Source organism: Chelonia mydas, chromosome 5, assembly GCF_015237465.2.
Source record: "Chelonia mydas isolate rCheMyd1 chromosome 5, rCheMyd1.pri.v2, whole genome shotgun sequence".
NCBI classification, from domain to species: domain Eukaryota; kingdom Metazoa; phylum Chordata; order Testudines; family Cheloniidae; genus Chelonia; species Chelonia mydas.
Genome location: NC_051245.2, coordinates 92,832,184 through 92,857,856, shown reverse-complemented (window position 1 = coordinate 92,857,856; position 25,673 = coordinate 92,832,184). Strand labels below are relative to the sequence as shown.

At 40.9% G+C, this 25,673-nt stretch overlaps 1 protein-coding gene across 3 annotated transcripts in view; it reads left to right on the top strand.

Annotated features, from left to right (window-relative positions):
* VPS13A (vacuolar protein sorting 13 homolog A) overlaps positions 1–25,673 on the top strand; it is a 265,264-nt gene that overhangs the window by 198,226 nt on the left and 41,365 nt on the right. For all 3 annotated transcript variants that reach the window (XM_027827923.3, XM_043547506.1, XM_043547507.1), the window contains 6 exons: positions 1,915–2,068; positions 3,101–3,247; positions 3,554–3,635; positions 10,196–10,265; positions 11,284–11,389; positions 19,499–19,612. In XM_027827923.3, coding sequence (XP_027683724.2) covers positions 1,915–2,068; positions 3,101–3,247; positions 3,554–3,635; positions 10,196–10,265; positions 11,284–11,389; positions 19,499–19,612 — 673 coding nt within the window. The remainder of the gene's footprint in view (positions 1–1,914; positions 2,069–3,100; positions 3,248–3,553; positions 3,636–10,195; positions 10,266–11,283; positions 11,390–19,498; positions 19,613–25,673) is intronic.

Here is a 25,673-nt window from a genome sequence, read left to right as displayed (position 1 = left end):
ATAACTAGGAGTGAAAGCTTCTTCCAGAAGCAATGTTGTGGGCAGAGAAGAATCTGGTGCCATTCTGAACTGTTCATGTAAAGGATACGAAAAGAGGAGGAAAAAGAACTGAGGTCATTTTCTTAGTCTTGCACTGGCTTGGTTTGGACCTGATAGAGACAGCCAAGGAATTTCCATTGTACCTGCAGAAGAAACCAGACTTCTTCATCCAGGGTCTCCATCTGGATATGGACCACCTACAGTTAACAGCCTGGGGTATCTAAAGAGGAGTGGGTTCTCATTTAGTCTTGTAGTTGCATTTTGATATCCCAGCGGAACTCAGCCAGAACTCAATTCATTCATTGATCCGGTCAAGTTTCATTTCTGGTCTGAGGGTAAACAAGTATCCTGAAGTTCTGGTGACCTCAGCTACACTGGAATTTCTCCAGGATGTTTGGTTCTTGTCCTAAAATTAACCACTATAGAACAGTGGGTACCAATTCTAATGGCAACAGGCTCTTTGACTGAAGATCCTCAGATGTCAGGGTTCATCAGGATGGCCAGAGGAGACAAGCCTGCAACCAGCTATTCTAGTTGCATTTAGAAAGAGACGTTTCAGAATTAGTGCCCAAATGTTGTGGTGTGAGAGAAAGATTATTCTTATAGTACCAGCAATCTTTCTGGTAAATTCTTCTTACCATACTTGTTGGGAAATGGTTCTCCCATCAATTTTTTTCATTCCTTAGCATTCCTTTAGAAAGGTTTGCCATAAATGGACATTTATAAAGCTCTAAAGATGTCTCTCAAGTGTATGGAGTACACATAATAAGTGTATCTTGTTTCATCCAAAATACCAGGGGTGAAATCCTGGCTCAGTTGAAGCCTGTGGAGTTTTGTATTGGCATCAGTGACAAGCACTTTAGGCCTCAAAGATGCTGCAGGCAAGATGTTAAAATCCTGCACCAGTTAGCATGCTAGACATGAGTGAAACCATTCCTGGAGGAAATTAAGGATGCTAGTGGCATTGTGGGTAGAAAATAGGGTCTGAATATCTTCTGAGAAAACTAGCAAGGTAGGTTTCTTTCCATTAAAAAGATTTTGCTTCATATGAGAGGAACAGGCTATTATTCTACTGTAATAATATAAATTGTCCCTTATTCCTTCCCCTGCCCCACACATACACTTCTGTGATTCACGGCTCTCTTCTTGCCATTTTTGCGGATGAGGTGAGACTGCTGTACAGCACAATGTGAAATTTCAGCAAATTTTCTTTTGGTTATCAGCTTCTCTCCTCATTCAGCCCACCCCTGGTAGTCTGTAAATGACCAAAATATAGTTTGTAACCAGTTGAAAATTTTCTACAAAGAGAGACGTAAACATAGAATTGCCTGAAGGTTAATTAATGTAATTACAAGTTGTTGACTTAATGCTTATGATTTGTTGTTTCGCATTCATATACAATTCTGGCAAAACTCTTCTGTTGGCCTCAAATGAAGGGAGGGGCTTACTCCTAAGCCTCCAGAACAATTCTGGGTTATTTCTGAATTCCACAGGTGAGAGGCATTACTTGTTCATTAGGAATGAGGAGAGAAACTAAGATATTCAGGTAAGAAATTTTTCATTTTGTATCTTGAACAACACTGGTAGGGGGAACTGTATAGTTTTTTTTTAAACCCTCTTGCATACATATGCAACAGCAATCAAAATTAAATATTACCTAGTACTAATACTAAGTTGCCAATAAATAAATAAAATAACCAGAAAGAGTACTCCATGAAATTTGGTATTTTTTGTTTTTGTCTGTCATATGTTTTATATGTATTGAGGATCCACGTCCAGCAAAATATTTAAAATGATAAAATTGTCAAAATAAACTTGAAACTCCTAATCTTTCATTCTTTTATGTTTACCATTTGTTTTGTTTTCATTTACAAGTTCTGATGTAGTTTGGGAGACAAAACCCAAGAAGAAATCAAGGTGGAGGCCAATGAGCATTAAGCAAACTGAAAAGTTAGAGAGAGAATTTAAAGAATACAGTGAGCTGTCCCCTTCAGAAAACAAGATTGTTGAGCTGGAAACAAATGTTATGGTAATATTTGATAGTACTCTTTACTCTTAGATATTAATTTGTATATAGAGATATACATACATACGTACAAACAGGGCAAGAGAAGAAGGAAAATTCTATACATAGCATCAAATTTGGACAAAATTCCAGTAGAGTCCATTTGAAAACCTTTCTATATATATCTCCAGAAAGGATACATTAAGACCTTGAAAGCTACTGTGTCTAGTTTGTTTTTAGCCTTTACCTTATTTAAGGAGGCATAACCGATTGCAGGTTGTGTGTTCATAAAATCTGCACACACATACACAGTCAAGGAGCGTTGCACTTCTTCACATGATGTTTAATACAAACTTTTTGACACTATAGCTTTTTCTACTTACATATTTTGTTATGGAATTCTTTAAACAATTAAATATTATCACTGCTAACATACAAGCAAATAATAAATGTATAGCTTTACTGTGGTAATATACAGCAAAGGTAACGGTATAATTAAATATGTGGTTGATAAAGTGCTATCGGTAAGATAGCATAATAGAATAGCTATGCATGTTTCATTTCTAGGCAAGGTGAATCACTTAAAGCAGTGTTTCATATCATACTGTAACTACCAAGCAGAACATTATGAATGATTTTTTTTAAAAATTAAAAAGTACTTTAAGATCTGAATCTTCCTTTTTCTGTATGTAGTAGGTTTATACTTAAATAATTTGTGCAGGAAACTGAGTCCAGGCTCCTGCCACCTACAAGTTTATATCTTAGAATGACATTGTTCACCATACTATTGTACATCAACTTTAGACAGCAACATGTAAATAGATAAATAAACCCTCAAAATAAGTGTACAAACTTAGGTCCTAGTCTTGCTTCCGTTGAAGTTAATGACTATCCCCATTAACTTGAATTGGAGAACATTCTAACATTTGAGCAATAACACTTTTTAATATTAGTTTTACAGTTGACTTTCAAAAACGTACATTTTAAAATTAGAGTTTCTGGCTACTGAAGCACACAGCACACCTGTGGGTTTTTTTATATATATTAATATTACAGGTTTGTTTAACTCCTAATGGTGGTAACATGAAAATCCAACAACCAAACGAAATTCCTGTAAGAAGAAATTATTTGCCAGCTTTAAATGTAGAATATAGTACATCTGCGCATCAAAAGTCCGTCAGAGTCCAAGTTTACTGGATACAGGTGAGTCTTCCAAAGAACTAAAATGTATGATGACAGACTTAGTAAAGTTACTGTTCAAGAATTGTTTACAATGTTAGGGCTACAGAAATTAGTTTTTCTAGGTTTTATAACCCAAATGATCTTTTTCAGAAATATATTGAAAGCTTTTTGGATCAGTCACTTTCTTCTTTTGTGTTTGGCATGTGTAAAGGATATTTTAGTGTTTCTGTATGTTGCTTATCTAGAGTTTCTTTTTTAATTTTTAATAAACAGTCGCTACTTGAACAGCTAACATACATCATCTTGTCCTGTCCTTACCCTTATCAGATACAAAACCAGATTCCTGGAGCCATATTTCCTTCTGTGTTTTATCCTATTAAACCTCCAAAGTCCATCACCCTGGATTCAGGTTTGTGGATATAGTATAATATATTTCACAGTTCTTAAAGAAATATAAATATATATTTTATATGCATTTGTAAGTGGTTTAGGTTGTCACTATAAGCAGAATAGAAGTTGGTCTCTTTAAAACAGAAAGATGTGCATGAAAAAGAGAGAGGCCACTATCAGTTAAATGACCATAAAACTTGATAACTACAGAGAAGACAAATATTAAGGAATGAATGATCCAGCCCATCCACCTAAAACGAAATGTATTATGACTAGAAGGCATATTTGGGTGAAATTCTCATAATTTTAACCAAAAAAAAACAACAAACCCCTCTTTCATGCCACCAACATTAGATGTTTCATCCACTATACATAATACTTATTTGACACACACTTTTAATACTCTGAGAATGCACACACTTCCCCAAATTTACAACTGGTGCAAGTTGAATCATTTAAATCAACAGAGTTGCACCTTGCTTACACCAGGTTTGAATTTTGTCCTGAATCTTTGTTGTCATAGCACAGAAAAGGAAGATATGAAGTTTAAAAAAAACACTGCTGGCCATTGGTTCTCAACCTGCGGGCCACTTATGGCCCAATCAGCACAGCCCTGCGGCCCATGTGATATCCTCAGGGCCGTACAGATAGTACTGGATGCAGCCCACAATGGTATTTAGGTTAAGAACGACTGCTATAGACCATAAGAGTAAGGATACACTCCAGAGCTATTTCAAAGCCTCAGTTGTAGCCATTCAACCCATAGTTTTTTTTGTATATTTAGTAAGGAAAGGCAACTAGAAGGCAAGCAAGTGGCTCATCATCTAGGGGTCCGATCCTTAATTGGAGTGAGAGTTTCTGGTTCTGTCCTAGTTGCATCCTTGATGTGATTTGTGATGAGGGGTTCTAACTTTGTGGTTACAAGGAAGTTATATCCATGAAAAGCAAATGTACAGGTGAGGAACTCCTTGGGGAAACATTAGAGAAATTAGTAGCTGAGAATAGAGAAAGGACTCAACCTTCACTATCAAAGCCAGCATAGAAGTCAGTTGGTTGCTCCCAACACCAACTTTATCTGAGAAGGGACTATTACCTTAGCTGAAGGAAAAATGTGGGGCGGGAGTTCCCAATAAAACCTAGATAAATTTTCCTCCAAGCCTTCAAAATCTTCAGCATGACAAAGAAAAAAAATAGAGCATTTGTGTAGGAGAACTCACAATTCATGTACAAGCCTTTTTTTCCTATATTCTCCTCCCCCAGAGTCTTAGGAAATTGTAGGTAGTAGTCTCGGCAAGGCACTGGTTGCAATTTACGCATCTATACCCATATATAGACAACATGCCAATCAGTGCTCTGTCCAGAGAAACAGACCAATTCCTAATTGGAAAGAATTCATGCCTACCAGTTATTGAATAGCTCATCTTGATTTTGAACTCCAGTGCAAAGAGTTACTCACCCAGTGGTCAAAACAGGCAGGGGTCTGGCCATAAGTTTACTATCATGGTAAAGATTTTTTAGAGATGCAAAACTCCATTCCATTTTCTGGGAGTTGTCATCTATAGACAATTATGTCCAGTGGCTAGGATGTGTGGTGCCATGCATTGGCATCATTCCCTGAATGGGTTTCTCAGAACGCACCTACAGAAATTCCTTCTGAGGACATGGAAACATGCACCTGATAAAATGCGAAATTAGGTGTCCTTTTTGGATTGCAACCAGATGTCCCTTTCTGGGGCAGGTAAATACAAAAAACATTCTGAAAGCCCACCCGATATTTGCTCTAAACACTTGTATACACATTTTGGAAGCAAGTTTCATAGGATGAAGAACATACTTGGAAGACAAATTTCCAAAATCTTAATACACATCCTTTTGGTTCACATTGACAGCAATACTATGTCTCAGCCAGAACAAGCACATCCCACAAAAAAATTGACATAGGAGATTGGGCCAGTGGTCGATTGAGTCCAATATCTTGTCTATGACTGTGGCTAGTATCAGCTGCTTCAGAAGAAGGTGCAAGAAACCACATTAGTGGACTATTATGGTGCTCACAAAGGAAGTTTCCTCCTACTTTCTGTTAGGGATTGGCTTCTGATCTGAGCATGAACGTAGATAGCTCTTCCCAAACCAGGGAGTAACCAGAGGTTAAAGCTTCTCTGCAGCAATGGAAGTAATGTCCTGGGCAGAGGGCATTTTCTGCTTTTTCAAGACAACTCACTTAAAGGATATAGAAAAGGAAAGGGGAAGATTGAAGGCATCCTCCTAGTCTTCCATTGCAGAAGGCCCTTTGGACTTGTTGGGCGGTCAAGGGACTGACAGTGCACCTGCAGAAAAGACCAGGACTCTTGAAGCATCAGGATTGGGAATACCTACAGTTAACAGCATAGTTATTGAAAAAGACATATCGTTCAGCAGGATTTCTCTGGTAGTCTCTTATACATTTTTGGAGTGCAGATAGAACTCAACCAGGAAATCTCATTAATTAATCTGGTCCAATTATATTGCTAGTGTCGGCGGAAACAAAGCTCTTTGGGGGGCAGGGACTGCCTCTTTGTACAGTACCCAGGCCAATGAGGCCCCAATCTCTAGATGCTACAATACAAATATAATAATAATCACAAAGTTCTGGTGATCTCAGCTACTTTAGAATTTCTTCAGAATGATTTGATTGGATTCCTATAAACAAGCATCCTAGAAATGTGGTATCAGCCCTTGTGGCATTCTATAGGTAGGCACTTTGGGCTGTCCATTTGAGTATCATCAGATGCCAAGATTAATTAGAATGACATTACCTCCAAAAGGTAATTAATTATATCAAAAGTTAGGTTTTGGAATTAATTCCCCAATCTGTACAAGACCCATATTGCTGTTGCCATATGAATAAGGTTATTTTTGTAGCTCCAGAAATGTTTCTGCTCAAGATGAATTCCTTTTTCCACAATTCCTGGAAAATGGTTCTCCCATCATTTTGTTCTGACCCTTAGCATTGCTTTGGAAGGTTGTGGCATAAATGGGCATTCCTAGTCTATGACTGGTGCTCCTAAACACTACAGTAATAAAAATAATACTTACAACTAATGGCTGAAGCATGTGGAGTATATACACCAGTTGTCCCAGTTCATCTCATTCTATCCAAATTGCCAAGGCCTGGGTGCATCAAAGTGGCTGCAAGCTGGATTTTAAATCCTGCACCAGTTGGCATCCTTTTGTGATTCACTGTTTATTACTTCCCACTGAGGGATGAGGAGAAAAGCTATATAATTGAATGAGAAATTTCCTAGCTGATAATTTTCATTATGTTAGCGGCTTCTCTCCTCATTAAGCCTACCCTAGTAGCCTGGAAAATTAGCATATAAATGGTTTGTAGGTTGTTGTAGCCGTGCTGGTCCCTGGATATTAGAGAGATATGAAGTAGGTGAATTAATTATTTTTATTGGACCAACTTCTGTTGGTGAAAGAGACAAGCTTTTGAGGTTACACAAAGCTTATCACTTTTACCAACAGAAGTTGGTTCAGTATTACCTCACCCGTGTTGTGTCTCAGAATACAAATAGAAATTTTTCTTGAAAGGGAGACATAGACATATTACCATCTTAACTTGATATTCATTAATCAGTCTTATCTTAATGCTAATAATTGGTTTCTGGAGTGTTCCTACAGCTTTAGAAGACCTCTTCCAGAGTTGTAGGGTGGGGCTTAGTGCTGGAGCCTCCATCAACAGTCTTAGACTTGGAATCTTCTCTCCTGGTATACTCTGAGCCAGTTTGTGGACTGGAAGCATTTAAAGGCATAGCTCTCGATCGCCTCTGTCTTGCAGCGGTTCCTTACAAGTGAAGTACCGTGCTTGGTCTTCTGCTTTTCCCCCTGCTTTGCCATTTGGGGTGGGATGGAGGTTGAAGGAAGAGGCCAAGAGTGGGTGCTGTGTACATATTCCTTTCACATAAAAAGTGTGTGTGATGGGAAGGAGGTGATCCCTGTCTGAAAAAGGGCTGGGGAGGAGAAAGAGAAGCTCAGGAAAATAAGAAAGGAATGGACTATTTGCAGGGTGAATAAAAATCAGTGGGTTTTGTTTTTTTTTTTTAAATTTAAAAGGTTAAATTGTTTTTAAATTAAATACAGGTTTATTTTTAAACACATGATTTAACGTATTTGAAATTGACAACTGAAGTTAAGGCCTAAACTACTTATAATATATTAAAATTAATGCGAAGTAAAATATTAAGCAGCACATTTGCTGCCAATTTTTAAAGAAATTCAAGCCACTGAACTGCTGGAAGTCCATGGCTAAAACCTGGTACCAGAGTTTGCTGAAATGCTAAACCAGCTTTTGACATCCAAAGCCTCTTCTGTAAGTTTATAGATAATATTTTTTTCATTTGTTTGTTCAACTATGTCAGTGCAGTGACTAAAGTTTATTCGAAGTTAAGAAACAATTTGGGAGTTTGGAAAACAAACTTTCCTGCTTTTTTTAATCTGTGAATAAAAACTAGGTCTGAGAAGGTTAGAGCTACTAATTCTAAAATCTTGAAGGACATAGTGACTAAAAACAATCAGTTCAATTCAATAACTACAGATAATACTTCCTTTGTTTAATGAATAAGCTAATATTTAATGCAAAACGTATTGTGGTAAACTTTTTTTAATGTATCCAGCACTTTTCAGGTTGGGTTTTTTTTTTCAAAAAAACCTTGCTGTCTTTGTGCAAGTTTAATTGTATTTGAATGTCCATCCAAATAGATCTTGACACAAATCACAAGTAAAAAAATTAATGTAGTAAATAAGAAGTGCACTGTTCACCATTTTGCAACATACAAAAAATACAAATTTCAGTAAATGTGGGTTAAGACACACAGTTGCTTTAAATAAGTGTGTAGATATGGTATATCCTCCTGGCTAGCAAAAAAAAACACCAAAGTTAGTATAAATTGTATATTTAGTTTAGTTTATTAACGAATGAGAATCAGCCTTTCTTTATGAAAATAACTGAAAAGCACAAATGCAAAACATGATTAAAATCATTTATTTAAATCAAGGTTTCCTGCTTGCTGATTTAAATTATGATTAAAATCAGTTATTTATATAGCTTTGATGTAAGTCATTCCATCCCGGCTATTTGTTGATATTCAGTAGCTTTGAATGTTGATAAGTAAGGGTGAAGGCACTGGACTGCTCTTGCATTTATATCACCAGCCAGTGTTTTTAGTGGGAAGAATGGGCATGTCTTAGCTCCAGACATGAGCTGGTGTTGCCTCTGATATTTGTGTGATGAAAGGTATATCCCATTAGTGGGGGGAAAGGTCTGGAGCCAGAATAGATCATTTTTAGCTATAAGTCTCTGCATGCAGTACAAAAAAGTGTTGATTTTTTGTTTTTAATTTGAGTGAATGTATTGCTTATGCAAGGCTTAGATCAGTAGCCTTGGAAATTGGATAGGTATGGTTCAGGCATCTGCAGTGCAAATTTGACAGGGCAATGCTGTAGATCCATGGTTCTCAACCAGGGGTACTTATACCCTCGGGGTATTCAGAGGTCCTTCAGGGGGTACATCAACTCATCTAGATATTTGCCTAGTATTACAACAGGCTACATACAAAGCCCTATCAAAATCAGTACAAACTAAAATTTCATACAGTGACTTACTTATACTGAAATTTATGTACAATATTTACATTCCAGTTGATATATTTTATAATTATATGGTAAAATGAGAAAGTAGGCAGTTTTTCGGTAATGGTGTGCTGAGACACTTTTGTATTTTTATGTCTGATTTCATAAGCAAGTAGTTTTTAAGTGAGGTGAAATTTAAGGGTACACAAGACATATCAGACTTTCAAAAAGGGTACAATAGGCTGGAAAGGCTGCTGTAAACGTTGACTGCTGCAGAGATTAACTGCAGGAGTTAGAGAGCTCATTTCCCATGTATATAATCTTCCTACTGTATTTGCCACTCCATGCATCTGATGAAGTGGGTTTTAGTCCACAAAAGCTTATGCCCAAATAAATTTGTTAGTCTCTAAGGTGCCACAAGTACTCCTCATTCTTTTTGCTGATACAGTCTAACACGGCTACCACTCTGAAACCTGTCTCCATTACTGGCAATTTTAAAATCAAGATTGGATGTTTTGTAAAGATAAGCCCTAGCTCAAACAAGAATTAATTCAGGAAAGTCTTCGTTATGTGGGAAGCTAAACTAGATTATCACAATAGTCCTTTCTGACCTTAGAATATATGAATAAAAGATTAAATTATAGCATTAGCTATGTTAGATATAGCTAAAATAACCTCCAAAGCATTCATTTGCTATCAAGTGAAAATGCTATGTTTCTAAAAGTTGGTAGGCTGGAGTAGAGTTTTTTGATGTTCCATTTCCATCTCCTCTTCCCCCCTGCCTGCTCCTCTTACTTCTCCTTCATTTGAATCACATGAGTGCCCATTCCTTCCATTGTATTCTATTTTATGGGATTTAAATACTGCAGATAATCAGGATCATAAATGGCATGTTTATATCAGGAAAATTTAGTTCATACATATTTCTTATAAAACCTATACTGACCTCTTGGTTTTACCTCTTTATAGCACCAAAGCCATTTATTGATGTGAGTGTTGTCATGAGGACTGCAGGGCATTCTCAAATATCACGTATTAAGTAAGTATATTTTACATATTCCATTATGGTGGAATGTTTAAACTTTCCAAAACCATTATCTTTTCTTCTAGCAGAGGTACTCTTTCAATTAATAGAAAACTTGTTGTGTGCTATTTTCCTTATGTGCTATTTTCCAAAAATTTTTGGAGTCATGTCTGCATTACATTTCTGATTGTAACATATAGGAAGATGTGTATTTTTATGTACTTGCAATGAAAAATAGCTAAACTGATTTTGCTCACACTTTTGGAAATAAACTTCACTTGTGGACTGAGACAAAGCAAGGTAAATTTCAACCCAAAAGAAATTAATTTCAGAAAGATAGCAGTTGGGGAAAAAATGGAATGTGGAACTCAGGCTTATTTGACCTGTTAGTTACCTGTGTGAGCACTTACAGTTCTGCATTAGAGCAAGCATTTGTTAACAATGTCATATATGCAGCGTTTAAGTTAAAAGGTGTTATATAGTGAAATTATTTCTGGTTATAGCAAATGTGGAGTTCAAATGTTACACTTCTGTTGTTGTTATTCATATTGCCATAGCACCTTGGAGCCCTGGTCAGAGATCAGGACCTCATTGTGCTAGATGCTGTTCAAACACAAAAGAAAGAGATGATCCCTGCCCAAGGGTCTTGCAGTCTAAAGTATAAGACAAGAGAGATCAGTGATAGATATAAGACCGATGTGGAGTACAAGTAAACAAAGAGTACTGGTCAGTATGATAAGTAGTGAGTGGTCTCTACACACAAGCAGCCTAACTGTTGTCAAATTTTTAATAGTATTCATGGCAAAGAAGAGTTTTGAGGAGAGAGATGTAGGTGGATAATGAGATAAGGTTTTTTTGGATGCTCACTGGGAGCACCTCCAAACCTTCTTTGACAAATGGCAGTGGATTGTTTAAGGAATTATTTTGCATCTATAGTTCATAAATAGCTAGTTTTAATACAATTTGAAGCTTTGCTTTTACAAACAATAAATTGCTGCTGTTTAATAGTTTATTGTTTTACTGTCATATCTAGGTACTTTAAGGTGCTGATTCAGGAAATGGATCTCAAATTAGATCTTGGATTCCTATATGCATTGGCTGAACTCTTTACACAGGCTGAGATGCCCAAAGACCAAGAGGTAGAAGTCTTTTTCATAAAAAGAGAGTGTATTTTTAATTTGGAAAACATTACACAGATGTATGCAACTTGGGCTTCTGCTGCTGTAGGCGGTGTAACAAAGTTCCTCTTCTACCTTGGTTGGTCCTGCGCTTTTTGGCAGATTTGCTTACCTCAGAGATTCACGGCAGCCCTCAGTTTGGCCACTTTCGTGGCTCAAATCCGCTGTTCACTCAGATAACCTCATCACTGGCCAGCATGGGGAAAAGGAAAGAGAATAATCCCTGCAGTCTCTGCTGATCCACCACGTGGGTCGGGGAACAGCCCAGAGACCTTCCCCTCTGGTGGAACCCATAGTCCAGGTCAGCTCCTCCTGTGTCTGATCAGGAGTTGGGAGGTTTGGAGAGGAACCCGGGCCTGCCCTCTACTCCGGGTTCCAGCCCAGGGCCCTGTGGACTAGAGCTGTCTAGAGTGCCTCTGGAACAGCTGTGACACAGCTACAACTCCCTGGGCTACTTCCCCATGGCCTCCTCCCAACACTTTGGTTTATCCTCACCACAGGATCTTCCTCCTAGTGTCTGATCATTCTTGTACTCCTCAGTCCTCCACCAGTACGCCTTCTCATTCTCAGCTCCTAGTGCCTCTTGCTCCCAGCTCCTCGCACGCACACCACAAACTGAAGTGAGCTCCTTTTTTAACTCAGGTGCCCTGATTAGCCAGCCTGCCCTAATTGATTCTGGTAGCTTTTTAATTGGCTCTAGGTGTCCTAATTAGCCTGCCTGCCTGAATTTGTTCCTTCTTGTTCTGGAACTGCCCCTGTTACCTTACCCAGGGAAAATGGACCTGCTTAATCTGGGACTAATATATTCACTACCATGGCCGAGGCATGTTTGGCATCATGGAGAAAGTCAAATGACATTTCTTTGTGAAGCTTGTAGAAGGCCCACCTCCCCCTCTGGAAGCTAAGGAATATGTGCAGCAGCTCCGAAACAGAACCATTATTCATACAGTATGACACCCTAATCCAGCTGTATATATATTCTTCATAGTTTGAAAATGTGTAAATAAAAATAAGATCGTAAGACAAAAAAAAACCCCACTCTCCTGTAACCATCTGGCCTGACCCTGTCACAGCAGTAACAGCTGACAGTGATGTCCATGGCACAGATTGAGCAAGGTTCACAGGATTGCTGTTGAGATACAGTTTTTAGTAGCTGTTTACTGTCCCATGTAGACAGCAGGTTTTCTGCTTCTCCTTTCCCCACATTTTGGCATAACATACAGGGAAGGAATACAGGCCTCAGAATAGAAAATGAGACGGACATTGTGCAGGAGCCAGGATCCAGCTCCCTCTTCCTAGTAGCAGGTGATCCTTTGCACTGTGGGCAAGGTCAGGAAAAGAGGGACAACAGTCATCCTTCCCTGAGCCTTCCAGGAGGACTAGGAGAAGCGAGGCCCTCAGAGAGGGAAGTAGGGGAACAGATTCAACCACGACAAGCTTTCCCCTCTCCTCCCCTGGAGAGGAAGGGAAAAAAAATCCTGGCATGTGGGAAGAGGATTCCAACGTCTAAGTGAGGTGCCACTGGATTGAGTATGTGAGAGTGTGAGGAAGGAGAAGGGAAGACAAGTGATTGTGGAGTGTTACAGAGTGAGGGACAATGATCAGGTCTGCTGCAGTTGTAAGAGTGCATTGTGTGTTTGGGGATTAGAGATAGTGGTGCTGCACAAATGAAAGGGAAATCGTAAGAATTTGGATTGAGAGAGTACGTGAATGGATTGGGGAAGTGATAGACAGGAGCTGTAGCCATTTCAGCAACTATAACAGTTACACTTGGATCCTATATAGGACTGCACATCTGTTGATCTCAAAGAGCTTAGCAGAAAGGAAGTATCATCCTCATCTTAAGACAAAGAGAGGTGAAGTGACTGCCCAAAGTGTCTCAGCAGGGAAGTGGAAGAGGCAGTAAGTAGTATGTTCTCTAGGGACTTTTGCTGCAACAAAAAGAAAACATACAGTCTCAACCATACCATACACAAAGGGCAAATTCACCTACTTTTTACCATCAGTAGCCTTCAGAACCCCCCAGGAAATGTCAAAAAATGCAGAAGAAAAGACCACCTGGCTGCTTCTACTTTTTCATCAAATCAACGTCAACCAACAAGCATCCCTTTTGACAGGATTCATAATAGCTACAGACCAAACATTACTTCAGATCTAGTGATCTCTCCTTTTTTCTCTGCTGCCTTTGGACGTCGTCTTTTCTGGTTTTGGAGAGCATGGAATATTAGTATATCAGACAAATGGGTGTTGGAAATTATTTCAACAGGTTATACCGTCAAGTTTCATGCCATACCCATCTTCCCTGTCCCTTTTCAGGGACCGCAACTCATGAGGGGCTTCTAATTTAAAAGGTAGATTCTTTCATTCAGCCAGGGGTGATAGAACCTGTTCCTCCTTAGCACAGAGCGTAAGTTTTTTTATTCCAAATATTTCCTCATATTCAAAAAGAAGGCAGAATGGAAGCTCATCCTAGATCTCAGAATGTTCAGTGTCTTCATTCACAGTTGAATATTCACAGTGGTTACACTGGCCTTCATAATACTGATGCTAGATGAGTGATTTGTTTCTAGCTCTTGACCTGAAGAATGCTGCTGCTTCAAGTAGTGTCCCTATGGTTGCTCCACTGTTGGTGTGCTTGTGTCCCTGTGCTGCTGATTGGAGAACTTCGGTAGCAGTGTCCTTTAGGCTCACACATGTGCTGCCTCTCCTCCTGCTGTGCCATGAGGCTAGTCAGTGCGCGCGAGCTAACACCCCTCAGTTCCTTTCTCAACTGCTCCTGGCTAGAGATGGGGCCATTCATAGTCCGTTAGGACCATTATTTTTGATTTACGTTTCTATAGTTAGCCTCCTAGTTCTTAGTTGTAGTTCTAGTTGTACTTTTTTTCCCATTTAAAAAAAAGACTTAGGTCCTTTTCCCGCTCCTTTCATTAACAGGGTTTGCCCAGCTCACTGGGCAAGACAAGCACTCCCAATGCCTTTGCCTGTCGCAGACAAGCACTCCCAGTGCATTTGCTGTCTTGGGGAAGGCCACATTCAAAAAAAGTGTGTTCTTTGCAGCAATTCAAGCCCTAATCTAGTAAAGATAGAGAGTTCAGGCAGCAGATTATCTTCATGAAGGCAGCTCTCTGACCCTCTCTGGATCCTATCACGAGTCACCTGGCAGATTTTAGTCTTCCCCACAGCCCTCAATATCAAAAGGCTATGGGTTGAAGAAACACTGATACCTCATACAAATCCTCAAAAAAGAGATCGGGAAGTCCACACCATGAGCTCTGAGATAGCCATAAACGTTCTCTGGCACGCTTGGTATCCTCGCTACAGCTGGCTCCAAGACCTTCTCAGTCCAGTACCTGTGGCTCACGGAAGTCCTTAGTGGCAGGTACCGTTGACAACCCAATGGACGCAATGAGCATGGACATTGAATCAACAGCACCAAAGGGCAAAGACAGAATTAAGCACTCCTCTAAGAAGGTTTCAGTATTGGTACAACTCTCGACACTTCACCCGGCACCAGAATGACTGGTACAGGCAAGATCCCCATCTCCCTCGGCACTGAGTCAGTCAACACCACAGGAATTCCAACAGTCCAGGGACCCCTGCATAACAGACGTACCAGGGTCTTCTCTTCTTGGTGCTGGGACCTCCGCATCGAGTCTTCCCTCAGCACAGGAGTCTTCCCCGCTGCTTTTCCATGCTCCCAGTGAAGGCTCGGACAGTGAACCTGAGGAGGTGGCATCTCAGTACTCCTCACAGACTCCTTACAATGCCCAATACCAGCAGAGCCCTTGAGGATATCCTCAGATGGCCCCACCACCACCATCTTGGTATGGTTATCCATGGGCACCACCACCGCTGACCTCTGTGCCACCACCCAAGTGGCCATAATGGGATCATTGGGCTGCATATCGCCACCATGCCTCTCGAGCCTCTAGCCCCAGTTGAGAGCACCCTTTTGGCCACAGCATCCTGAGTTTCAGAACCTCTGAAAGAAATTGTGGAGAAACAGGAGGATGGTGTTGAGGAAGACATGACCCCAAGGACCATTTCCTCCTCCTCCTCGGATGAGGTCATTAAGGCTTCCCTGTCATCTCTGGCCGATGATTTTTGCCTCTTCCAGGACCTAGCAATGAGAGTGAGGACACTCTCCATATGCCACTAGAAGCGGTCAAAGACACCCACCATCGTCTCCTTGACATACTCCCCTCATCCTCTTCCTTAAAAATCACCTACCTACTAACGAGGCCGCTCTAGACGCAGCAAGAACCATCTGGCAGACCCCAGCATCAGTGGCACCTACCTACAAGTGGGTGGGAAAAAAAATTATGTCCCAGCAAAGGAGACTGAATTCCTCTTCTCCCACCCTCCACCCCACTCCATCGTGGTGGATACCGTTCACTCCCGCAGCCATCAATATCAGATGAGGTCCACTCCCTAGGACTGGGACTGGAAATGTTTGGACCTTCTTGGGAGAAAAGTACTCGGCCACACTTCAGTTTCGAATTGCCAATTACCAAGCGCTCTCGGTGAAATAAGACTATATAAATTGTTTGAAACTGAACAATTGTATTAAATAGCTCCCTGAGTCTCATTGAGACTTTGAGGGCACTAAGCTCTTAGTGAAAAAAACCGATGCCTCTCTTCACACTCTGAAGGATTCTCAGGCCACTCTGTTTTCTGGGCATCTGCATGCCAGGACAGAAGAGAAAATTTGAATCCACAGAACCCGCATAAAGCCACGTGCCTCACAATACCAGCTCAATGCTACTACAAGCCACAGAGGAAGAAAACTAAGTTTTAGAGGCGTAAACCATCTGGCCCGCAATCATCCTCATTCCAGCCATCCACGTCCAAGCACCAATTTTGACATGTTGGTTGAAATGCCAAAAGACTACTCCCCCACAACTGCTACAATCGATCACCGCTACCCACCCATTTGGCCACTGGTTAGCAGCATTCTGCAGCACCTGGGAATACATAACATCAGACCGATGGGTCCTAGAGATCATTCACAATGGGTACTCTATCCATTTTACCTCCCTCTCCCCTCCACAACACCCTTCGCTGTCCCTCTTCAGGGACCCTTCTCACAAGAATTTACTATGACAAGAGGTAGATCGTCTCCTCCAATTAGGAGCCTTAGGAACCACTACCTCAACATCTACAAGGCAAAGGGTTCTACTCTAATTATTTCCTAATATCCAAGAGAAAGGGAGGGTGGAGACCCATACTTGACCTCAGTGCTCTCAACAAGTTTGTCAAGGCTCAAAAATTCAAGATGGTCACTTTAGCAATGATCATTCCAGCATTTGAACAGGGAGACTCGTTTTCAGCCCTCAACCTTCAGGATGCCTATTTTCATATTTCAATCCTATCGACTCTGGGATAATTTCTCAGACCACTACCAGAAGAGGATGCTCCGCTTTGGACTATTCATTGGCCCTGAAAGTATTTTCCAAGTATAAACCATCACTGCAGAGCTACACCTAGAATTCATAAGTGCCAACCTCAACTCTTTGCAGGCCAGAGCTCTCCTACCTCAATAAAGCTTCCTCTGTTTGGCCACAATCATAGAGACCGTTCAAAACAGCCCACAAATATCAGCCAGACACTGCCTACAACTCTTGGGGCACATGGCAGTGGGCACAGCAATAATACCACATGCCAGATTTCACATGCAGTGCCTCCAGATGTGGTTCAGCTTGGTTTACAGACCAAACAGGGACAGGCTAGACAAACCCTTGTCACTGCCCACCAGGGTCAAAATCTTCTTAGATTGGTGGAAAGACCCAACCAACATTTGCAAAGAGATCCCCCTCACACAAATCACTCATCGTTCCTTCTCACCACCGACATATCCCTTGTAAGGTGGAGTGTGCATCTAAACAGCCTTACAACACAAGGCAAATGGTAACCCAAGGAGATATCCCTCCACATCAACCTCCTCAAACTAAGGGCAGTCAGGAATGCCTGTGCCTGTTTCCTCCTGCTAATCAAAGGATCACACACGAGAGTCACGCAGCCTGCGTATACCATATATGTTGACAAGGGGGAGCCCGATCACCCTCCCTTTGCTTGGAGATGAGACTATGGAACTGGTGTATTTCCCGCAATGTCACACTGTCAGGAGCCTACCTCCTGAGCACCCAGCTCAATAGTGGACAGCCTCATTCACAAATTCCCACTTGTCTAGGAGTGGCAGCTAGGCCCAGTAGTACTCCATGTTCTATTGAGGCAGTGTGGCAGACTGACCACAGACTTGTTCCAGAGCTGCTTCATTTATCCACTTGTCCTCTAATCTGATTATCTTTAAAGATAAGATCTGTTGACTTACAATGAGGGAATGATTCACCATCCAAAACCAGCGCTCTCTCTCCTTTCACTGCTTGGTCCTTTGATAGTTCTCAGAACTAGAAAAAATTGTGTTCTTCAGATGTACAAACCATCTTGAGCAACAGTTGAAAAGATTCTACAAGAAAAACACTCTGCAGAGTGTAAAAGATATGTTGTCTGGTGTGATCAGCAGAATGTTGTCCCAATTACCTTATTTTTTAGATTATTCTTTCTCTGAAGTTCTCAGGTCTCACTTAGCTCTCTAAGGGCACATCTCGTGGTCATGAGTGCCTTCCATTCCCCAGCCCCCATGGATTTTCCCATCCTATGACATCTAGATTCCTGAGAGGTTTAGTGAAGTATTTCCGATCATAGTCAGACCTGCTCAGATATGGACCTTAATGTCATTTTGAAAGGTCTTATGGGATCATCCTTTGAACCTTTGGCTTTGTGCTCCTTTCTACACGTGTCCATGAAGACCTCCTTTTTTTTGTAATCATATCATCAGCCAGAAGGATGGGAGAATTAAGGGCTCTCTCTCTCTCTTCCACCACACCCAAAATTTGTTCCCAAGATTGTGTCTGAATTGCATATCAGACAAGTCATACATTTGCTAGTTTTTAATCCTAAACCTCACTCTAACAATGAGATTAGATAACATACTTTAAATGTTAGACAGGTACTAGCCTTCTACCTGCGGAGACTGAAACTGTTCCAATCATCTCCAAAACTGTTCATTTCATTTGCAGAAAGAACAAAAGGTACCCCAGTATCTCTCAAATATTGTCAAAGTGAATTTCAGGATGTATTACACTATGCTACGAATTAGCTAAATTAGCTCCCCCAACCAGTATTAAGGCTTATTTGACCAGGGCCCAGGCAACTTCGGTGGCCTCTCTGAAAAATGTTCCCTTAAAAAAAAGTCTGTAAATTGCCACATGTAGCCCTATGTGTACCTTTGCAAGACCATGTACTTTAGTGGAGGTATCTTCGTCAGATGCCTCTTTTGGTAAGGCTGTTCTTCACACTATCATAGATAGGATTCGGTGCACTGTAGTTAGAGTATTGCTTGAGAGTCAACTAGAGTGAAATACCAACTGGGACAAGCTCTGCTTTGGATTTCTCATTCACTATATGGGATTTGAGGTAGAGACAGAACTGGAGTGGCAGTTGGTTTTGCACCACTGTTTGTACCTTCAGTAGGGAGCACAAGGATAGTTAGTGCATGTGCGGACCGAAATGATGCTGCTAACAAAAATCTTCCATGGGGCATATACGTATCAAGAGTAGTACACACAGCAACTACACATCTCCAGTTACTGTACAGGTAAATAATCTCTTTACCTGTCCACTTGTCTACAGCTCTGCGTCTATATCTTTCACTTCATTTGGTGTATCTTCTGGCAAGATAAATATGAATTCTAGAAGAGGTTTTTAAAGATTTGTATCAATTATAGAATAACTTTTATTTATTTATTTGACCCAGGCTCTGTATTTATCTATTTGAATTTTAAAATAAAATTTTACATTGAGATAGATCTTTAGAAATTTGCTTGTAGGTTATTGCACCAAATAATACAGTAGAAATTCTGTTTTGAAGTAATATCAGCAGAATGTAGATCATACAGTGTTTTTGGCAATTAGTTTATTACAGCTCCCTGAAAACTGTTTGTATTGTGGAGTTTAATGCTTTTAACAAGTATTGTAATTCTAAAACTAATTTTTCAAATATTTTGACAGGTTGAACTTTTCAAAAAGGATATAGAATCTGTCCAGAAAGAATTGATGAGTATGTCATCAACAGATACATCGCAAATCAGCTTGTATGAATATTTTCATATCTCTCCAATCAAGGTATGTAGATTACAGAAAATGATTAAAATTTCTGGTTTTTAGTAAAGGAAGGGGGGAAATTTCCTTTTCATGCCACATTCTGAGAACAGAGAAATAAGAGAGGAAAGAGGGGTAGAGCTAGAGAACAATGCCGAAGGAAGTTAACTTGGCATTTCTACCAATATGTATAAGGAGGGTTTCCCCTGATGCCGTGTGGACATTTCAGCATATCAGAGGGTTCAGTTCTAACAAACAGTGCTACTGTCATCCTTTACAGTTCCCTAACATTTTCTTTTTCATAGGATTGTCTGTATCTCAACTTTCGTTAACATATAACAGCCTCCCGCAACCTACAGTTCCCTCTATCTTCTAAGAATTTTGTGAGATTAAATTTGTCTGCCAGGTTTTTCTCTTGCTTCCCAAATGCTGGTGCATTTCAGACTTGCAATGTAAAGTTTATGTAGCCAGACACATTGCAGGCTGGGGAAAGAAATCTTTCTTTTCAGAACCCATACACACAGGATTCTCAATACTTGGGCTAGCACTCCTTAGCATGACACTTACAGAATTCCCTTAGATCTGAGGTGTAAGACTCTATGGGGCAGCAGTAGTGGATGGTAGAGTACCAGTTATGATCCTTTCTGGCACTCTCTCTGACTACATCCTTAGGTATTCAGTTGCAATGACAGATATTTCAAACCAGTTCTTTCATCACCATGGTTAGAGAAGGAATTGCTTGCTGCAGTCTGCTGTGTATGGATCTAATTCATACATCTTTTTACTTGCTAGTTTTGTACCTTGTCAGTCTCTACTTCTAAATTGTTTGTCCAGTCCTGATGTCTACAATTCAAGAAGGTTATTGAAAAATTGGAGATGATTTAGAGAAGAACCACAAGAATGACTAAAGGATTAGAAAATGTGCCTTATAGTGATAGATTCAAGGAGCTCAATCTATTTAGCTTATCAAAGAGAAGTGCTAACCACATTGTAGTTTACAAATACCTGCATGGGGAATAAATGAAAGGAGGCATGAGTCCACTGCCACTCAGTTCCTTCTCAACCCCAATAGCTAGAGACAGAGCATTCTGCTGCCCACTGTATTCAGCTCCCAACATTTCACCTTTGACTTTTTATCTTATTTTCTTATTTACTTCATTTATTATAATTTCTCTCTATTTTCATTTCTTTGTGCCTTTTATTTTATTTAACACTGTTGTACTTCTGGGGAGGATGGTTTTCTCTCCTCTCCTCTTCTTGGACCTGTCATTTATGCTGGAGCACAGCTTGTTATGCCCCATACCCCAGGATTTAAGCCCTGTCAGACCTGCCACAGTGATGGACGTTCCAGTTGCCTTCTCTGTTTGGGGGACTCCTACAACCTTTTTAATGCAAGGTTTATCTGGGTTTCAAGGGCCGATCTAATGTCACAGGCTGCCTTGGTCCCTGTTACTCCCTTGTCTATGGCCCTGGAGAATAAATCTCTAAAGAAGAGGAAACATACCTCTCCAGGCAAGGAAATGAAGAAGAGCAGTGGATCACCCCATAAAACCCAGGGAAGGTTTCATCAGATTCGGAGATCTCTGTACCGAGACCGATCCTGATACTGTACTATTCTACTCTCCTGAGTCCCTTTCATTAAGAGGAACCTAGGAAACCTATCAAACATCACAGGCACAGTGACTATGATTTTCCCTTCCCTTATTCCTCCTCCCCAGTTGGATTACTGGGACTCAGGGGTTCACTGCAGGAACCAATTCTATTCGATACCTAAGAAAAAAACTCTGGCATCCACTGGTGGTGTATCAGCCAGTGATTCTTGCAGATAGTCCTGGTACTGCACACCTCATACTGCACATTTGTCCAGTACCAGATGATGAACAGGAAGAGTAAGAGTCTTATACTGAGGAGATCTTGCCTCCCTCTATAAAGTCCTCTTCATCTCCAGATGAGGCAGTAATGCCATCACCATCCTCCTATACTGATGATTTCAAAACCTTCCAGGACTTCATTAAGTGGCAAGCAGACTCTCTTCAAATCCCACTAGTGTAAATCCATGGGCATGGTGGTGGTCATGAGAACAGCATCCTGGCTCCACTGCTCTGGTCTTCCAAAAGATGTGCAAACCACCTTTGATGACCTGCCGTTTGAAGGGCCTAAGCTCTTCAGTGGACACACAGACTCTGCTCTACACCCAGAACCATGTTGCAGTCATTGGGGATGTATGTGCCTGCAAAAAAAAAGTGGTGTGCTGGAGCCCAAACTTCTCAAAGATTGAGACTATTTCAGTACCATCAGTATATTTTCCCTAAGCCCCAGGAGCCCTTCCATTGAAAGCCCAAACCACAAAAACCGGGGCCACCCACCCCTACTTCTGCTCAATCAGCCCCTCCCTGTAAGAGGCACTTTTGATGCCTGGATCATGAGCGTCAGGCAACCCACTTCACTGAATCAGTTGCTATGCCACTTAAACCCATTCTGAAGACCGACTATCTCACTACTTACCTGCCTAGGAATCTCTTACCTCAGACAAGTGGATATTGGAGGTAGTCAAAATGAGTTACTCTGTACACTTCCATTCCATTCCTCCTTTCACCCCACACCATCCCACTTCAGGGACTCTTCTCATGGGGAACTCCTAAAATAAGAAGTTCATTCCCTCCTCCTTTTGGAAGCAATAGAGCCAGTCCCACCAGAGGTTCATTGTTCTAATCAGATTACTTTCTTGTTCCCAAGAAAGACAGAGGGTGGATACCTCAGGAACTTGAACAACTGTGTCTTAGTACAATGCTTCAGAATGGTGACATTAGCTACCATAACCCCGTCCTTAGATCTGGAAGACTGGTTCATTGCCGTCAATCTACAGGACGCCTACTTTCATGTAGCCATCCATCCCTCCCACAAGTGCTTTCTGTGCTTTGTAATAGGGGCAGATTGCTGTCAATATTGATTTCTGTCCTTCAGATTCTCCACAGGCCCAAGGGAGTTGGCAAACCATGGTAGCAGCTCAGATCCGCCAGTGGGAAATATCGGTATTCCCATACTTGGGCAACTGGATTTTCAGAGGCTGAATGCCTCGAGGTCCATTCAGCAAAGTCCAGGGAAATTAACATTAACACTATTCCAATCTCTGGGCCTTTGTATCAACCAGAAGAAATCCATGCTCACTCCAGTACAGAGAGTAGACTTTATAGGATCTACTCTAGACTCCACAACAGCAACCGTCTACCCACCCAAGGAGAGATTCTCCACCCTGTTCTACTTGATATCAGAGAGACAGTTCAGTCCATAAACAATCATAAGGACTTGCCTGCAGATGTTGGGCCACATGTTGGCCTCCAAGTAGGTAACTTCCCATGTGAGGATGCACCTCAGATACCTTCAGACATAGATAAGAGTAGTGTATCCTCCAGACACAGCCTCTCCAGATATGTCACCATGCCTGGGGAAGTGTTGGACTCTCTTACATGGTAGAAAAACCCACCATCTTACAACCAGCACCTTCGAAGACCCTCACAACAGATGCATCTCTGTTAGAATGGGAATTCACCTGCAGGGAGACACAGCACAATGCAAATGATTGGGACGGGAATTGGCCCTCCATAGCAATATCGTGGAATTAAGAGCAGTATGATATGCTCGCCAACACTTCCTTCAAGCCATACGAGGTCACTCCATCAGACTAAGTCTGGACAACAGGGCAGCAATGTATTACATCAACCACCAGGGCATTATGTGCATTATTCCAGTCATTATGCACGGAGTCGCTAGGATTGTGCAATTGGCGCATCTACCATCAGATCAAAATATCAATAGTCTATTTACCATGCTTCCAGAATACAAGTGCGGGCTCCTTTAGCAGACACTTTTGGCAAGGTGGAAGCTCAAAGACTCTGTCTTCCGCAGCATCTTCCAGATCTGGGCCATACCATGAGTTGACCTCTTTGCCACTGTGAACAACACAAAATGTTGTCTGTTCTACTCCAAGGGAGATTATGGCCCCAGCTCTCTTGGGATTCCCTGATTATGCCATGGCCCCATACCCTTCTGTATGCTTACCCACCTATACCACTAATCCTCAAGACCCTTTTCAAGCTGCGCTGAGAAGGAGGAAGAGCTATCCTCATAATACCTGTTTGGCCAAGGCAGGTGTGGTACTGAAACCTTTATTCGCCTTTCAGAGGTGACACTCCTCAGACTTCCTATCATGAAGGACCTCTTGACATAGAACTCAGGGATATTCATCCTTCCTAATCCCTCCTCCCTCAATCTGAGAGCATAGCTGCTCAGTGACTCCCAAGCATGGAATTGACCTTCTTGGGTACAGTTGAGTCAGTTCTCTTATCCAGTAGACAGTGGCTCTCAACCTTTCCAGACTACTGTACTCCTTTCAGGAGTCTGATTTGTCTTGCATACCCCAGGTTTTACCTCACTTAAAAACTACTTGCTTACAAAATCAGACATAAAAATACAAAAGCACACTGTTACTGAAAATGGCATATTTTCACCATATAATTATAAAATCAATTGGAATATAAATATTGTACTTACATTTCATTGTATAGTATATACAGCAATATGAACAAGTCGTATGAAATTTTAGTTTCCACTGACTTTGCTAGGGCTTTTTATGTAGTGTGTTGTAAAACTAGGCAAGAATCTAGTTGAGTTAATGTACCCTTGGAAGACCTCTGCGTACCCCCAGGGGTATGTGTACCCCTGGTTGAGTACCGCTCAAGTGCTCTAGAAGTGCTGTATGTAAGCTCAAAAGCTGGTCTCTTTCACCAGTAGAAATTGATATTAAAGATATTACCTCACCCACCTTGTGTCTCTAACGACGTAATGTGTCAATCATGCATATGTAGCCTGGGGTTAATTTAGAGTGCAAAGTGCACCTGTCGTAAGTAACAGTTTCTTTATTCAGGCAGCTACTTAGAGTTAAGAAGATGAGATTGGTAAAACACACTCAAATTTTATTAATGCACACAAATATAATAGAAATAATAGAAAAATCAACATACATAACTATAAGATTAGTACAGTTAAGTGGTTTCCTGAATTGTGCATACTTACAACCTTATGGAGACCGTTAGAAAAAAAAGATGGAAGAAACAGCTAGGGAAGCTCACCCTAACAGCAAGACACTGGGCCAGGCTTGCTACCTGGGTGCCCCATGTCGTCATCTGAGTGGATCTAGGGATTGGTCTGTGACAACCTTTTATACATTGTTTTCCATTCCACTCACATATGTCCGGGATCATGTCTGATTACAATCTCAGTTCCTATTCATATTTGGAATTCTAAGAGGCTAATTTTAGGGTTCTGGTTGTCCATATATGGTATATGGGTTGATAGTACATTACATTTCCGAAAGTTAACCCAATGATTTGCATCAGTCTCTTTCCCAATAGTTTCAATACATTGATGTGGTTAGCAAAAAGCCCCTAAGGTGCTACCATATGTTTATAGTTTACCTGTTTTTCATACAATGTCTTGCTAAACTACCACATGATACATATTGCTAAATTTTATATTCTTAGGTCAAGCTTTGATTTATTTTATAATCTTTGATCAAGTGCGTAATACTCATGCTGATTTATGCCAACAGCCAACTTCTGTTAGGCCTCACTCTAAACTCTTAACACTTAAAGCTTAAGACATATAACCAAGCCTATTTTTAATACATATATTTTGATTCTACTTGCTGATACAGCTTCACTAACTTCTATTATTATTTCTGTAAGCCTGTTTAGCAGATTATATATTACCCAACACTGTTGACGTTGCAAGATCAGGTCAAACATCAACACATGGGAGCCTCTCCGGGACAAGCATAGGTTTGATAAACTTTGATGTAGGAGATAGGGTGGCAAAGGCAACTGCCTCTGCATCCAGCTCGCACTAGGAGGTACAGGGGAATCTCAAGGTCATACCAAACACCAAAGAGAATCTTTTTGGGGAGTAGGGGGAAGGAAAATCTCTTCATAAGCCAGCCTACTTGTTCACAATTGGCTTCAAGGAAATAGCTCAGTACTCCCAATCCCTAGGATCTTGGACTTGCCAGCACCAGAGGCCAAAGGGACCG